This window comes from Barbatula barbatula (assembly GCF_947034865.1).
Source record: "Barbatula barbatula genome assembly, chromosome: 4".
NCBI lineage: Eukaryota > Metazoa > Chordata > Actinopteri > Cypriniformes > Nemacheilidae > Barbatula > Barbatula barbatula.
The window spans coordinates 8,799,063-8,816,428 of record NC_136768.1 but is presented as its reverse complement, the minus strand read 5'-3'; the positions used below and the strand labels follow the sequence as shown (position 1 = coordinate 8,816,428).

At 41.5% G+C, this 17,366-nt stretch overlaps 1 protein-coding gene across 1 annotated transcript in view; it reads left to right on the top strand.

Annotated features, from left to right (window-relative positions):
- cacna2d1a (calcium channel, voltage-dependent, alpha 2/delta subunit 1a) overlaps window positions 1–14,088 on the top strand; it is a 52,514-nt gene extending 38,426 nt beyond the window's left edge. Inside the window, exons 25-38 of the mRNA XM_079454090.1 lie at window positions 3,644–3,725; window positions 3,981–4,046; window positions 4,117–4,229; window positions 4,305–4,376; window positions 4,452–4,519; window positions 4,665–4,703; window positions 4,989–5,060; window positions 6,790–6,942; window positions 8,440–8,492; window positions 8,586–8,641; window positions 9,209–9,335; window positions 9,575–9,681; window positions 10,130–10,212; window positions 12,654–14,088. Of these exons, the coding sequence (XP_079310216.1) occupies window positions 3,644–3,725; window positions 3,981–4,046; window positions 4,117–4,229; window positions 4,305–4,376; window positions 4,452–4,519; window positions 4,665–4,703; window positions 4,989–5,060; window positions 6,790–6,942; window positions 8,440–8,492; window positions 8,586–8,641; window positions 9,209–9,335; window positions 9,575–9,681; window positions 10,130–10,212; window positions 12,654–12,770 (1,208 nt within the window). The 3' untranslated portion in view covers window positions 12,771–14,088. The remainder of the gene's footprint in view (window positions 1–3,643; window positions 3,726–3,980; window positions 4,047–4,116; window positions 4,230–4,304; window positions 4,377–4,451; window positions 4,520–4,664; window positions 4,704–4,988; window positions 5,061–6,789; window positions 6,943–8,439; window positions 8,493–8,585; window positions 8,642–9,208; window positions 9,336–9,574; window positions 9,682–10,129; window positions 10,213–12,653) is intronic.
- Window positions 14,089–17,366: the final 3,278 nt, after the last annotated feature.

Below are 17,366 nucleotides of genomic sequence, written 5' to 3'. Positions count from 1 at the left end.
AAAGGACTTTGTTTGTTTTGTTCCCCTTGTGGAAAGTTTTAGTTTACATTTTTGTCTTGTTTTAGATCATGTTCTCCCCATCGAGGGTCTTTTGTTTAAATAAAGTTTTTGTTATTTAACTCTGCTGCCTGCGTTTGGGTTCTGTCCACACACCGTGACAGAATGAACCGACCAAGAAGAACCCAGCAGGCAGCAGTGTTTGCTGCAAGGTCCTGCCAGCCTCGTCCCCTCTGCAGCGTTCGCCAGGATAACTCAGACCTGGCGGACTACCTTGATAGGTTTCTGGAAGCTGCAGGAGAGGTGGTCCTCGGAGAGGAGGAGGTGACCGCAGCATTCATCCACGGCCTCAGGGTTCCCCTATCTCCAGCGGAGATGAGGAGGCTGAGACCGCTGGACTTCGAGGGTGTGCTCAGGTTTGTCATGAGCCGACCGGAGCCCAGGGTCTCAACTGCTCCATGTTTTGCATCTCCGTTGGGCCCCATCCCTGAGGGTCTTGCCCTGAAGCTCGGGGTGTTGACAACCGCCGCGCCACCAGCCTCTGCTCCACCAGCTATCCTCCGTGGTAGGCGTGGACGGCGGGAGTCGTGGGACTCCCCGTCCGACTCATCCAGCACAGAGATAGTGGGGTCCCCCACCGCTACTCTGCAGCCGGCCACACGTCCGGTGAGCCGGTCAAAGAGGAAGAGGCAGAGGAGAGTGGCACCATCCTCTCCAGCCCAGCAGCCGGTATCCAGCCCTGCCCAGGCGTCCAGTCCGGTGGTCCCGTCCAGTCCGGTGGTCCCGTCCAGTCCGGTGGTCCCGTCCAGTCCGGTGGTCCCGTCCAGTCCGGTGGTCCCGTCAAGTCCGGTGGTCCCGTCAAGTCCGGTGGTCCCGTCAGCACCCAGTCCAGTGTCAAGTCCTGCCCTGCCGGCCTTCCAGCCGGCGTCAAGTCCTGCCCTGCCGGCCTTCCAGCCGGCGTCAAGTCCTGCCCTGCCGGCCTTCCAGCCGGCGTCAAGTCCTGCCCTGCCGGCCTTCCAGCCGGCGTCAAGTCCTGCCCAGCCGGCCTTCCAGCCGGCGTCAAGTCCTGCCCAGCCGGCCCTCCAACCTACAAACCAGTCAGCCTTGCCCCAGCCGTTCCCTACTACGGCCGTCCTGTCATGCCCTACCCCTTCTAGTTCCTCCCACTCCAAGAGAGGTATCCCTTCCATGCCCAGACCTTCCTACCCCACCCCTCCGCCCAGCTCTAGGAAGCAGGGTCCTGTCCCTCCTAAGTCCCCACCCAGTTATGTTCCCAAGTTTTTCCCACCTATTCCGCCTCCCCCCTTCCCATTGATGTTTATTTTATTGTCCAACCCCAATCCCTTTCTAGTCATGTCAGCCCTGCCCCTAGTGTGTTCTGTTCTGTGTTTGTGGTGTCTGTCCTCCTGTCTGTCAGTCTTGTCATGTTTAGTGTGATCTTGAAGAACTCCTGGAGGAGTTCTTTAAGGCGGGCGCTCTGTCATGATCCTGCCTCTCCTTGTCTTGGTTTTCGAGTCTTGTGGCAGGATCATGTCAGTCCCATGTGTTTTGTGTGGAGAAAGAGCATTGTTTTGGTTTAAGAAGCCATGCTCTCTCTCCAGTGTCTCGTCCTTTAGTCCCGCCCCCTTGTTTCCCCGGTTAGCGGTCCATTAGTGTTAGTCTTGTCTCCAGCCCTGATCCATCCTTCCCTTAGTGTTTCAGTCCCCTCACCTGCCTCGTGCAATCCTCCTGTTAGCTTTCCCTTAGTGCTTCATCCTTGTCACCTGTGGCCACTCTCCCTGTGTCATCAGTCCTTGTTAGTGTTTCCCTTTATCAAGCCCCAGTTTTCACTCTGTCCCTTGTCGGTTCGTTGTCATCTTGTCATTATCGTACCTCCTCACGTCACCTTGTTGGATTATTCCTGTCTATGGATTATCGTCTTTGTTCCTGTTCTAAGTTTGTGGATTTTGTTGATTTATTATTCAAAGGACTTTGTTTGTTTTGTTCCCCTTGTGGAAAGTTTTAGTTTACATTTTTGTCTTGTTTTAGATCATGTTCTCCCCATCGAGGGTCTTTTGTTTAAATAAAGTTTTTGTTATTTAACTCTGCTGCCTGCGTTTGGGTTCTGTCCACACACCGTGACAGCAGTACTCATTTCTTTCTTTTTCTTTCTTCTTTCTTTCTTTCTTTCTTTCTTTCTTTCTTTCTTTCTTTCTTTCTTTCTTTCTTTCTTTCTTTCCATCTTTCCATCTTTCCATCTTTCCTTCTTTCTTAAATTAGCGTATTTAAAATACACAGCAATGTTGAAACCCTGACTTGTGTATTTCAGGTTTAATCAAATCAAATTTATTGTTCTCTTATAAAGCACCTCCCCTTGCCCCCACACACACAACCCCTCCCCAAACACACACACACGTTCCTCTCTGCGGGCCACTTTGATCTCAGCAGGATCAGTTGGTGGTGCGGTAATCACTTGGTTTGGTGCACATGTGTTAAATGTGTAGGTTTGGCTGTAATACTCTATACCTACGAGCCCCCCCCCCGTCAACCATCCACCCACATTCTGCACCAATTACCCTGTGTGAAAGAGGAAAAACAGGACATGTCACACAGACAGAGACACAGAGGCAACACAAATGTATGAATATTTGTATAAATATAATAAATGGGCCAAAAAAGGTCAATATACCAATGTCCTAAAGTCTAGCAGACTGACACACATTCTCTATCATTCACCATCAAACAATCGTTCAGTTCATTCAATTTGCTTTTGTTTGTTTCCATTCTGAGAAAGAGGCTTGTATGTTTATTTGCATAATTCCTTGCGTTCATAGCCGATGAAATTGCATAACCAGCGAAACATCGCACTGTAAACACTCATGCCACTATATTCATGGCAATTTGAGTTCTCCGGTATTGAAAGTCTATGATTTCCTTGCTGTCAAACACAGGCCGATCGGTTAAATTGTGTCCTCGAGCTGCTCTCAATCAGGTCCTAATGAAAAGCATGCAGCGTGCAGGGGGGAGTGTGGCATGGGGGGACGGGATAAAGTCGTACACCAGCTGCTCTTTCTGAAGTGTGCGTGTTTTGTCGTAAAGGCTTCGCGGTAATGAACTGCAGCGAGATGTTATAAAACATTCGAAGCGCGCAAAAAACACGGGCCTTTGAACAGTTAGTGCCGTTTCATACAGCCGAAGAATACAATCGTGTTCCACGTCTCGGAAAATTAATCTACGTGTTACTTTTCCAAGCGCCCCTCCTCTGTTTGCGTCTGCCTCTCCCTCTTTTTATGAAGTCCTACTTCTTATGACTTTGGCATCGGTTGCTGCAAAGGTCAGTATGTGGAGCCGTTGTTATTCATGACCAGGTGTTTATGCATTTATCTCATTAAATCTGAGGTTGACGTTTGGTTGTGGGCCTATTGATCCTCCATTAGATTTTGCTTCTGTAGTGTGGGAGTCGTTTTGTACATTTGCATTTGACAAATACTGATGCAGGGCGACTTGTGGTTTCACGGTGTGCATTTTACCATTTTTATATGTGCTCCCTGGGATTCGAACACATGACTTTTGTGTTGCAAGCACTGTGCTGTACCAGTGGAAATAAAAGAACACGGTGATGGTTGAAAAACTATTACGAATTGCGTCTGCTCTGTGTGTTTCTCAGGTAACATGAACCTGACTAACAGACTTCTCTTGGATGCTGGCATCACCGCCGAACTGTCCAAACACTGGAGCAAACAGAGACCGTGAGTTTCGCTGAAGCATAAAACAACAATAAAAGTGAAGTTAACCTTTAAAACAAGTTTTAATTTAATTCACATTCTGAACTATTTTAATTCTGTGTTTCATTTTTAAACATGTTTTACATGTAACGTTTCAGCGGAATATACATCACAAACAACCTTTCTATACAATCATCACACAATGTCATTTGCGCAGAAGTGATTATTGTGCGCTGCTTTCCGCATGATAGTGTTTGTAAAGTGTTTGTGTCCAAGCAGGAACGACAGAATCAGAGCTAAGTTTGTGGCTACAGACGGTGGCATTACGAGAGTCTATCCTGAAAGGTAGAGTTACTTTATAAAAGAAAGGAAATAACAGTCTTGTGGGACCTGGACTAAAACTGTGTGTGCGCAGTGCTGGCGCTGAATGGACCGAAGAGGCAGAAACATACGAGTGCAGCTTCTACAAAAGGAGTCTGGACAATAATATTTACATATTTACATCCAAACCATCATACGGCAAAAACAGTAAGTGTTTGCGTGTGATTGTTATCCACTCTTTGCGTACGCGTTAATAAACATTTTGCACCGTTTTCTTATCAGGAACCGATGAGTCTGTTTTAGTGAGCAGAGCAATGGACCTGAGAATCGATGAGTTCAGGCTGAAGCCAGCAGGTAGGGGGCTGAGATTTTAAATGATCATTTTTGATTGGACGATGTGTGAATCTGCTGTCAAAATTCCTGTTTCAGTGGTTGGAGTAAAACTGGACGTCCAGATGTGGATGGATAGCTTTATGAATGTTACGATCACATCAAAGGTAATAATACTTGGCGGTGATTGTCATTTGTAAAAGACATGGTGATATTATTATCCGTTAATATTAAATAAAGTGTGATTAAGTGGAATTGCATTTGTGTTTTTTTATGGTGTGTGTCATATTGCTTTGTCCTTTTCATGTACAGTGTAACGGTGAAATCTGTGGATGCAAACGAAATGATCCGGTAAGATCGCAATTACCCAATGTGGTTTTTATTTATACGTATTATACATATACATTATACATATACCTGGTCAAAAATGGAAACATGAAAACAACCGCGCATCTGTTGGAACGTAGCTACGTTTAAACATCTATTGAAAAACCTTCAAAGACGTTTAGACGATGTATGGTTCGAGACATCTGGGTGTGGTCATCTGTGTGTCCACCTCGGCCATATGGTGTAAATGCGATGTGGACTTTTTATGTGTAAACCACCCATTTATCATTCTCTCCTTTCTTCTCAAAGTATCTGGAGTGCGTCCTATTGGACGACGGCGGTTTTCTCATCATGGCCAATCAGGACGACTACATCAGCAAGGTGGGCCTCTCTTTTACCCAATCACAACCACTTCGCCCCACTTCCATTCCACATTACCCTTTCCTGACCCCTGAAGATCGGCCACCCGCGCCCCGCCGACAGCAGCAGCGTCAATGTTTAAAGTTAAGCTCAGCGAGGGAAACCAATCAGAGAGGAGTGTGCACAGGATAAATCACGGCCAGAGTGTTTGGCAGCCGCAGGGACCGATCCTGCCCTAAATACCGTCTATTCCCCCTCTGTGTGGGCAGACCCTCCTGGGGTCAGCCGGGTCCGTCGGGCAGACCGCCCATTCATTACGGCTGTTATTGCACGGGGAACGCCGGCCGTTCTGTACACTTCAGGATTTATATCGCCTTTGGACTGACTTATAGTCTCGAACGCACAAGCTCGTACATTTTTACTTCTAATCCAAAGCTGGAAGTTAAGCTGTGTGTGTTCTTAACAGTAACCAGAACAGGAGTGTTTTCTCTTTCTCGCACCATGCAGTCACAGTCAATATAACACCTGAGAGGTTTTCTGAGCTCACAGACAGCTCGTTCTTTGGGTTAAATTATGATAATGTAGTAGGGCGCCCTAATACGATTAGAACAGATCCTATTGGCCTCCCCTGAGCACGAGCGGGTCCTCAATCTTTAAACACTGAAGGATGGAGTTTCCTGCATGAGCAGTACAGAAAGGACTGGTGGAAATATACATCTTTTTCGACTCATAGACAGGGACACACGCCTGCTATAAGATTACACGCTCTTATTGGAAACATTTTTAACTTTTTTTACCAACTACTACAATGTAGCATTGTTGGCTTAAGACGCCAGTAAGATATTTTAGCCTTCTAGATCAGTTCTTATTAAATCGATTCATTTTCTCCGCTATATAGAACGTATTTGTACAGTCTAGAAATGTTGTTTATATCATGCTGTTAACACCTGTTTCCAGAGAAGTACATTGAAGATGATGTGAAGCGAGGATGTTAACATAATAAAGCGGTTTCCCGGACAGGGATTAGATTAAGCCAGGACTATGCCTTTGTTGAATTATGACATTTAAGTAGTTTTAACAAACATGCCTTACAAAAAAGCACTACTTCTGTGCGTTTTAAGACAAAACAAGGGCACTGGCGTATTTTAAGATAAGTCAGTGCAAGCTGTTTTCAGTTTAGACAGCATTAACATTTCATTTAGTCTAGGACTAGTCTTCAGACCTGTACAGGAAACCACCCCAATGATTTTAACAACAAGTTATGTGCGGAATCACGTATATTATCAGTTATATGCTTTCCCTTTTTTATAAATATATTTTAAAAACATTTTTAAATCATACACACCCCCACACATTTGTATATATATTATACATCAGTGATGTGTATTTATGACTTTTAGTCCTCATATTGCATGAAGCTCCAAGACCGAAAGACCGAATGCTTAAGAAATGAATTGTAAAAAAAAGTGTTATTTAGTTGGTGAACATGTTTTTTTATATTGTTATATTTTGCAGTGTTGTATGATTACGCCATACTGCTTCACACTTTGATGAAAAGCTTCTTAAGTGTGTTTACTCAGCTAGACGTTCAGGGGCAAACTTGTTCAGCTTCATCTCTTTGAGACACTGTGGGATGTTTTGTATAAGAGTAGGTGTTTGTTTGGTCCAGGATTAGACGGTGGCACAGTTCTCTTGTCCATGTAAAATTGTCCATGTAAAATAAGTGTTTTTGTGTTTGGTTTTTCTTTAGATCGGAGAGTTTTTTGGCATGATCGATCCTGGCCTGATGATACATTTGATGAACGAATCGCTGTTCTCCGTCATCAAAACATATGACTATCAGTCTCTCTGTGATCCCGTCAAGGAAACCAAAGCTGCTGCTGGTCTCCGATCAGTCTATGTCGTAAGTTGAATTTGATTTCAGTTACTTTTCACAGTAAATACACACAAAGATTATCTTGAATTTAGAGGAAGAAAGAAGTTAAGCCTCATCCAGTCTCAGGCGTCCTTGTAAAAACAAACCAGTGTTATGCAACATGAATGGAGGGCTCTTAAAGGAGTAGTTCAAACAAAAATACGAAATCTGTCATCACTTTTTCCACCCTCATGTCGATCAAAACCTGTATTTGACTCTTTCTTCTGTTGAACAACAGCTTTCATGTAGTTTAGAACATGGTCCCAGGGTTTGCACAAATGTGTAGTATAATGCAATGGAAGTCACTTTGGATTAAAGCGTCTGACAAATGCATACATGTAAATGAACACAAAAGAAGATATTTTTAGAAATGTCCCAGTGGTTTTGTGGCCAGTGTTGTTTGATTACCAAAGTTTTTCAAAATGTCATCTTATGTGACTAAAAGTCATTTTCTTTCATTATGTATTCACAAAAGGGTGAATACATAATGAATTCACAAGTTCACACATACAAAACTGTTTAATTAAATCCACCATAAATTACATTTTGAAGCGCCTGCCAAATGCAAAAATGAACACGAACCTGTCTGTTACCACACAGTTTTTTGATCTCTTTCAAAAAGGTTTTTGTCTTAGACACCTGACATTAATATTTGCATACTCTGCATGTTTTTTCTGTTTTCTTTAGACAATAAAGCTTTGTCAACCGTAAAGAGAATGTGTTGTGGTGAACTTTACTTGATAGGTTGCCCTCACGATACTTTCTCTGATCTCTGTGTGTCTTCGGTTCTGTTAAACATGGTGACTAAATCCCTCAAAACCGAGTCAACCGTGAATCATCACGAAGAGACATTTCCTCCGTCGTGCTAATCGGAGCAGCCTGCGTTTCTTTAAGCCATGTTTGTAGATTTATGCGTACATCTGCTGAGCTTTCCCTTAATATATCCCGTATTGTTTGGCACGGCATTCCTTCTGTCTGGCAGGGCTGAGCGGGGTCCACTGCCAATACAAATCAGGATGTTTTGGTGCTTCTCTACTCCGGATATGCACCCTACAAAGTTAGAAAAGAATGTTTGAGTGAATAATGAGATTCTGAGCCCCGGGAGATAGTATATGCACAGACTAATCTAATCTTTATATTTGCAACTATAATTGTGCTTAATTTGATACAATAACAAGTTTTATTGGAAAAAATAATTCGATTTATGTATTTATCAATATCATATATACTTATTCGTATGTAGAAGCCCCCAAATGAAGATGAAGACATTACTTTATTACAGCCGCAGTCGTGTAACAGTATGGATGTATGTCGCAATACAAATAAATCCTAGAGTTTCTGCGATTGTTTTACAATATGACATCTGTTAAACCCTATTGGTTGAGCTCCTAAATAAATAGAGAAGTAAATAGCGAATGTTCATAATTACACTAAAGTAACACGTTTTTTTGACATGTAGTTTAATACATTGTTTGTGTCTTTCAGCCCACCATAGCTAATATCCTGAACCTCGGTTGGTGGGCGTCAGCGGCCGCCTGGTGAGCGAAGCTCTGAGTCTCACAAGAATGTCAATGAGCATCATGTGTCATGTGATGTTTTGTGACACATCCATCTTTGTTTTGTTTATTCAGGTCAATGTTGCAGCAGTTGTTTGTCAGCATAACATTTTCCAGTTTCCTCGAGGCAGGTAAGAGGCAGAATCATTACTCATGAATTACTATCAAACAAAAATGATGCCATTGTAGACACTGGGTGCTTCTCATTCAGGAGGATGCAATCTTGGGAGGTTGCTGAACACAATCATAAATATATTAGACGACGAGTCAGGAAACATTTACAACAAAATAAAAAAGAAACACGAATTCATTCATAAGATTTGGTTAACAGTTTTCTAATGCAAAAACGTGCATCTTTCAAAATCACTAAACACCCAGTTTACCCAGCCAGCAAATATGCTAAGGTAACACTGTGGCTCAAATATTTAAAGTCATTGTCATGCTTTTAAATGCAATTGTATTTTCACCTTCAGACATATAAATTGGTCAAAATATAGATCATACCTTCTACAACTACTTAAAAATGGGAAACTGCATTTTGTCACCCCGCTTTTTTCTGATTTGCCCTATTCCTTAAAACAATGCCAACTGCCCGTACAAAACATGCAGGGAAAGTTAACTGTTAGTGTGTTCCACCCTTGTAGATTTTTAATATTTTGTGCATGCAACATTAAATTTCACCTGTGTTTTGCACACAGCTGATGTAGACGACGAACAGTATAAGATGCCACTTAAGGAGAGTTGCATTACGGAGCAGACGCAGTATTTCTTTGAGGACAACAAGACGAGCTTTAAGGGATTAGTTGAATGTGGGAACTGCTCCAGGTAAGAGTACAAACATAGCCGTTAAGATGAACTGAATTGGAGACATGACTGTCATTTTTCGGCGAGGGATTTTGCCCACAGCGCAAATGAAACAGAAATACATGCATCACCACTTCTAACGTTAATGATTTGCAATTTTTGTTCGATAAAATAAAATATTTATTTTGGCCGGAACCCCTTGCGCTCAAAGCCATTGGATGTTGCACATTGAGTGTTTTTTTTTGTGTTTTTGACTACAGGCAGTTCACAGCCGAAAAGCTTCCAAAAACAAATTTGGTGCTTATTGTTGCTGACAAGCAGTGCGAAATATGCCAAGAAGCTCCATTTTCGCACAAGGAGAAGCCTTGTATCCTTTAAACACGGGCAAATGCATTAAATGTTTAAAGGAATGTTTAATTGTTTAAACGAAATTGAATCCATCATTTAGTTACTTATGCCATCCTAGGAGTATATATGACTGTCTTTCAGCCCAACAAAATCGAAATAATCCATACGACTCCAGGAGATAAATATCTTTTGAAGTTCAACAATATGTTTTGTAAATACAAACGATTGATATTTTAAGCGTATTTAGCCAAATGAGATCACTTTAGACTTCGAACAACACAATTTGGCAACTCAACCACCAATACGCATGCAAAAACACAATTGACAACTAGCTCTCTTTTAGCAATCCTGTGCAAATCTGAATACTGAAACCAAAGTGTGGCGTGTTTTATGCATGACCGAGTGCACAATGTCTTCGTAGCGTATCAGTCTGCTTTGATCAGTTTCTCCTGAACCCGAGTCCACAGCTCCGGGTCCAGATCCCTGTGTGATAGCCCAGCGCCCACGGTACCGTAAGGGTACAGAAGAGTGCTTTGACGACAACTCAAGAGTAAGTCCCCAAGCCACCTACTCAACAAACAGCATGATGACACGTGCGTCATACCTGAATCTCACATGCTGCATATTCTTCTTAAATGGCTGCTTAATCTTGCTCAATCATTGGCCGTGATCTACCAAACCGAGACCACCGTGAGTGATTGTGACACTTTCCAGTCACGTTTACTGTTAAAATAAAAACGTACAGTGTCTCTGTGTGATAGATCTTTATGTAGGAGAGCTTGGTCGTGTTCTGATCTCAGGCAGACATACAGTACACTACATGGCCGAAGTATGCGGAAACCATTTTCTAATTAACAAGTTTTGCTATTTTAGCTACGGCTATTGCCAACAGGTGCATAAAATCAGGCATGCGGCCATGCATACTCCTTAGACAAACATTTGTTGTACAAAAGGGTCCTTTTGGGCTTCATCATGACAATGCCCTTGTGCACAAAGAGAGGCTGATAAAGAAATGATTTATTGATGAGACCTTGACCCGAACTTGAACCCCATCGAACACTTTTGGGATGAATTGTATACTGTAATCCAGATGCCATCACCCACCCTCAGTGCATGAGCTCACTGATGCTCTTATGTCTATATTGGAACAAATGTCACAGCCCTGTTCAGACATCAAGTGGAAAGCCTTTCCAGAAGAATGGCAGCTTTTAATCTCCATGGTGTAGAGCGAAAATTCCCATTCACATGTGGGTGTGATGTGTCCGTATACTTTTGGCCGCGCATGTACTGTAACTCGCTCTCATATCTGTTTTAATACTTTTCTCTCCTTCTACTTGTTAACACTCTTTGGTTCAAGCACTTTATGTTTGAGTTAAACTGCTGACTGTCAAGTGTTTTTCTGCATGACTCTTCTTCCCTCTTTTCCTCTCTCTCCTGCTGTGTATTTGGCTGTGTAATGTGTGTTAGGATGAGGCCGTGTGTAGGAGAAATGCAGGCTCTCCACTGCTCTCCTCTCCGCTCATGTTACTGCTGCCAGTGTTCATGTGCTGTCTCGGGTCAGTCCATCTCTCTCTCTCTCTATCTCTCTATCTCTCTCGCTCTCTCTCTTGTTCTCTGTTTCAGTTTTAACAGTTTATGCACGTATGAGTGGAAAAATCTGCATCTACCAAATATTCACAATCCAATTTAAACCAGATACATGGGTTGTACAAAATGTTGCGAACACCAGAGTAAATAAGGGAAAGCTCTTTTTTCTAAGGTGTTGGACCAATGTTCTCCTTTAATATAGCTTTTAATACTTTTAACCTAACTTTTAAATAGAAATTGTACTATTGGTCTGTCAGAAAAAGATGTTTTAGTTGCTTCAGAGAGATTGGAGCAGTGAACCTGCTTCTCGCTCTTCTCCTAATTGTGGAAGCTGTTGCTCATGAAACACCAAACAGTCGCCTTGTCCTGTTTATAAATCTGACAAGTTATCCATTTGACCCATTGCTACCAAGGTAGAAACCAGGTACTAACCGCTGCTGAACAAAACTTGTTCTGGCACACAAACAAATAAACAATGTTTTATAATTATTAAATGTTGTTATTATTATTAAACAAATAAGAATGCTCATATTATTTTGTCCAACCCCTGTACAGCATATACAATACGAGGCACTTTCATCAATGCATCAGGACCCAAAAACTGAATTTTCACTGTTCCATTTAGTGAACTTCTTTCTTAAACAATGCAAAAGAGTTTTCTTGTTTATTTTTTCTTTGCCTACGCTTTCTTTCTTTAGTTGAGGTTAATTTCTCTATGTTTTTTTTTCTCTCATATGTTAAATTTTGCATGAGTCTAACTCATCTGGGTGCTTTTTTTAGATGTGTATTTCATTCTAAATCATAATATGTCCATTTTGTACTCCATAATCTGCATAATCAAAAACCGACACCATAATCTGTCTATTGCATAAAATAAACCCATTGATTTATTGCTGTAAAATGAAAACACAGAAAGAAGTTTTGTTAAAGATTATGTTTTGTGGTGCGTTATTGTCATGTCTGAAAAAATACCTGTAATATTCCAGATGCTGGGAAAGCTAGAAAAAAACATAAATAGCATTTATGTAAAGTGAAATTACATGTTGTTATTTTACGTTAAAATTTGCAGCCTGTTTCTGTAATTTGACATCTTTACCGCATTTCTAAAATACGTGAAAATTCTTTAAAAGAACATTTTTATATTTCATGAAATATGACAGTTTTTTATATTTAACATCACAATAGTTAAGGAGATAGTTCACCCAAAAATGTATATTTTGTCATCATTTACTCACGTTCACGTTGTTCCAGAGCTGTAAACATGTCTTCCTTTGTGTTTAGACAGAATTTTCATTTTTGGGTGAACTATCCCTTTAACCACAGTCAACCTGTAACTATAGTACGTCGGACATGACATGAACGCATCATTAGAAAGCATCGGCTGACTTTATGGCCTGCCAACAGGAAGAGGGAGCAGACTGTGGCGGGGCGTCAGGTCTGATTCCATCAATCGTATCCATGGGCATCCTCCAGCTGCTCCTGCTCTGGCTCCTAATTGGACAGGGACACTGCCTATCGTGACCTCAGCACAGACACGCTACGCCCCCTGACAATGCCAAAATACCGACACATTTTAACGTTCATCCGGACTCCCACGCCACAACCCGGGACACAGAGGGAGAGGCTCTGACCCAGGAAGTAGAAAACCAATGCCATGATCACTTACAGCCTTAGAGGTCAAAGAAGGTCATGGATGATAAATGAGCAATGACCTTCCACATTTGACCTTTGAGGTCGCACTCTCTCCACACGGGCGACGGGGTGGGCAGTTTCACCTGGGTGGGCAGACCTTTACACTTCATCTACACTTGGGGCACGTGGGTCCTGTTCTGTCCACGATCCAATCACCACACTGCCAACCAAAGTTCTGCCCTATACCAGTATGCCTTTATTTTTTACCTTTTCATCCTTCAACATATTTATAAAGCGTGATTCGTCAGTATTACAAACTGTCAGACTTTTATGGCCACCCCACACACGCCACTGAGATGTTTTAATGGAGCCCTCTGGGTTGGGTCAAATACAGCCTTGTTTTTTTGGTCGGACCCCATTATTTAAAAACATTGACTAATGAGTGACTGACCCAATGGCAAAAGTCTCCTGTTTTTCCCAGTGGTGTCCACCTTTGTGCCTCGGGAATATCGGTTTCGTTCCCGCTGCTGTGTGTGAATTATCCCTCGCTCTATACATCTGTGGCTGCCCGTATTCACCATCACGCTGCGATTTTCATCCGCCCGCGGTGCATTAAAAAGTGCACTGCTGCCAAACGTTACCCTTGTGTGGTCTCGCTGCACTTTGCACTCTATGCCAAGCAGGTCGTTTGGCCCATCAGCCCACATCGTGTTTAGGGCTTTTTAATGGTGGCCTGACCTAATGGCTTACGGAGAGAAAAGCTGCCATTGCATGCGTGTGTTTTGTTTTCTGTTGTTTTAGGACAATTAAGTTATTTGAAATGAGCGTTTGCGTTTGTTAAATGTTGCGTTTATTATGGTATATTTAATGTGTGTGTGAAAATGCAAATGCTAGGACGAAAGCTGTATTAGTGGTACACTAACTCATGAAAAATATTTTTGCTGTATCTTACACTAAATCTTAAACGAAGAACTCAAAGAAGTGGAACAAAAAGCAACCAATGTTTACAGATTCTTTGGAACCGGTTAAGAGTTTTTACATGATGTTGCCACTTGTTCCTGGTTTTGCTGGTCTTTCAAGTTCATTTCGTTGGCGTGCTCTGATGTGTAATTTTTCAATTTGTCACTTTCATGACTGAGCTTTTCCTTCCTGTCAACGTGCCTTGATGTAAATGGATATGTATAAAAAGTAAGGGAAGGAATATCACAATGTGCTATCTGACTCTAATTGTTTTTCAGAGGTGTAAAATTGACTAAATCTTTTCTGACAAACGAAACCACTGGCCTCTTTCAGAAATCGGAAATTAGATCAAAAATCTTCAGTAACATGTTAAAGGAATAAATACAAAGGCCCTAAAACACCATACAAAATGGGCAAATCGTACATTACATATATTTATATATTTTTGAACATTTAGGGAAATGTAAGAGCACAAATAAAAAAATGATACAATTAAATGAGATTCACATAAATAAAATAGGAAGATTTAAAGTGATAGTTCACCCAAAAATGAAGATTCTGTCGTCATTAGTTCACCCTCTTTAAACCTGTATGCCTTTCTTTCTTCTGCGGAACCAAACAGATGCTATTTTGAATAAAGTTGCTAACCAAACATTACCGGCACCCATTTACTTCTTTCATATGGACACAAAACTAATGTTGGTGAGTGGGTGTCGTTTTTTCAAAATATAATCTAGTCATACAGGTTTAAAATGACAAGACGTTAAGTAAATGATGAGAGAATTTTCAATTTTGGGTGAACAATCACTTTGAATGATATGAATTGAAAAACAAGAAAAGGAATTCAGCAGCATGTGTGCAAACTAGCGTTTCGCCTTTTTAACTAGGCCATTACCCAATATATTGATTGGAAATCTGCCATTCAGAGCGACAAGACATATGATTTCTCGCTGTTAACCTTGGCAACCAATCCTGTGTTATTTTAGAGTGTAAATGTACTAATTGCAAGTTGGAAATGTGTGGAAATGCGTCAAACTAACTTTAATGCATCATTAATTACCGTCATTGTGTTCTTATTAATTCTAACACTTTAGAAAAACGAAGACATGCTACATCAAACCCGCCATTGAGACTGTAGGGCGACGTCGCCGCTTCTTCATGCATCATTTCCCGCTGCAAAACAACTTAATTGGACTATGTGGAATTGGCTTGTGTCGAAAAGCAATCCTTCTAAAGATCTTCTCATTGTTTTCAGCATTTTGCTGTAACCCGGCGATCATTTCAGAAGTGACGTGCATTAATGTTTTACTGTGTTGTTTCACACAAGCACCTTAGTGAATTGGCTGTGCCAGAAAGAAAAGAGAAATTACAGTAAACATTCCCAGTTCCAGACCATTACATTGAATGATCAATTACATCAGTTGATTTCCAGTAAAATCAAAAGGCATCTTGTGTCAGTTCACATTTAGCATAGATGAACAAATCAGTTTCGGTTGTCTACCTGTACTCAAAGTGCCATAGAATGCTGTTGAAACGGCTTATTGACCTGCAAGGACACTCAAACTTAAGACTCTTCCTTATATCCTGTGTAGTTCTACACACGTGTTGCAATGGAAAAGCAAGCAGCGCATGTGCACGTCTGCATCCGTGTTTGTAAAGAATCGGTAGCATCATATCATATCCTTTTGCTGCCGTATGTGGGCAGATTACAAGCTTTACACGATTTTCTGTATGCCGTCTATACCTGGATGATTTGCCAAAACGTGCAGTGTGCAGCAGAGATATCTGCTTGAAATACTGTATCCCAGAATGCAATGCACCCAACTTGAACATTCAAGTTCCCAATTTGACAGATGAGTAGGAACAATTAATATCAGCAAATTTGACAAAAATGTAATGAGGATGCAAAATATGCATCTAAATTGTCCTAGATCACAATTTAGCATATTACGGTTAAATTGTTCATTATTGAATAATGCCATCAGTTTCACTTTTCATTTTCAAAATGTAGTTGGCAATATACTGTGAAGTGTAATGTACAGTCGCCTGCGTAGTATTGAGTAAGCAGAAAGTCAATGTTCCACTCCAAACATATCCTAAATTTCACTGCCTTTTTTACTGTTTTTATCCCGATCCTGAAGGTCAAAGCCAACCCTGCACGTCAAAACTGATTTGGGACCAGTGCTTGAAAGCATTAAGGGTCACACTCTTCTGAAAGAAATTGTTTACAGGATGACTGCAGAGGTGAAAGTGTTTTCTAGGATATCAAAAAGACAGATGTTTTGTCTAAGATCAAGTCAATCGTCAAACTCAACGCCACTGTTCTTCTTGTAAGATGAGAGCAAAGAGGCTTTTCGTTTCACTTCCTAAAGCCATTTGAATGCGTCCACTGTTGAGTTCAAATTGTGTCACCTCAGGAACCAAACAGTCACGAAATGTGATTCAAAGTTTTTTAGTGTGCTTTTTCACTCTCGGTATCTACATCTATCTCTCTCTGGACCGTGTGGGTTTTCATCTCTGGAATTCTGAGATAGCTTGAACCGCGTTTTGAACGGTCAGTTATAATATCCCCGCTGCCCCCGCTTGCCTCTTGGCTGACCGATAGTCATGGTTTTGGAGGAATTATCTACAGGGTTATTAAGTCACCCTTAATCCTTCTCTAATGCAGTGGTTCTCTACTGATGGGTCATGAATGGGTCACGGGTCTGTTCTGATAATAATAATGTGACTACATTTATAAAGATGGATTAGTTGATGTTTATTATAAAAAAATTCTGTTTCGGATATTGGCTTGGGCTTCTGTATACTAATGCATTTAAACACACATGATGAATGTAAAATCTGGATCCTGAGGTCATTTCAGTCGAGAACCACTGCTTTTAAAGCATAACCATGAATCTATGATTAGACAAAAATATGATTTTAAATGGAAATCATAAACAATCCTATTCTTTATACTCCCGAATTGTCTCAATTCATGTTCTAGCTTATTGAAAATAAAAAAAAACTGTTTTATCATTATTGCGAGTTGTACCTTTTCTTTTGCCTTGACTGTTTCGACAGCCGCAGATTGCAGTTTTTCTCCTTTTCCAAAGTCACCTCTACTTATATTTGTCCCGGGGCCAAAACATTTTTCCCCATGTATGTCAGAGGGAAGTGCAAGTCTGCAGTTTCTCCTCTCTCTTGTGACATTTTTCTGTCATCGGAGAGAACCCAAACCCGGCCAACCACAACACGGGCCTCCAATCGCAGAACGCCATCGATATTTTCACACGGCGTTATCGCGCTACCATCGCTAGTCTGTTTCTTCATAGAAGTATTCGCTTGTTCTGCTTTGCTTCTCGCTTTGACATTGAAGGCCTCGGCAGAGTTTCACCTCGTGATGGAACCAGCTGGGTGCGCGTATTATACCGGGTATCCCCCACAACCCTCCGTGCCTGTTCCACTGTTTATTGGTGATATTAAAAGGCCTCCTGCGATGTGAGACCGTTAAAGCACGCAAATGGTACTTTTGCGCTCGGGGAC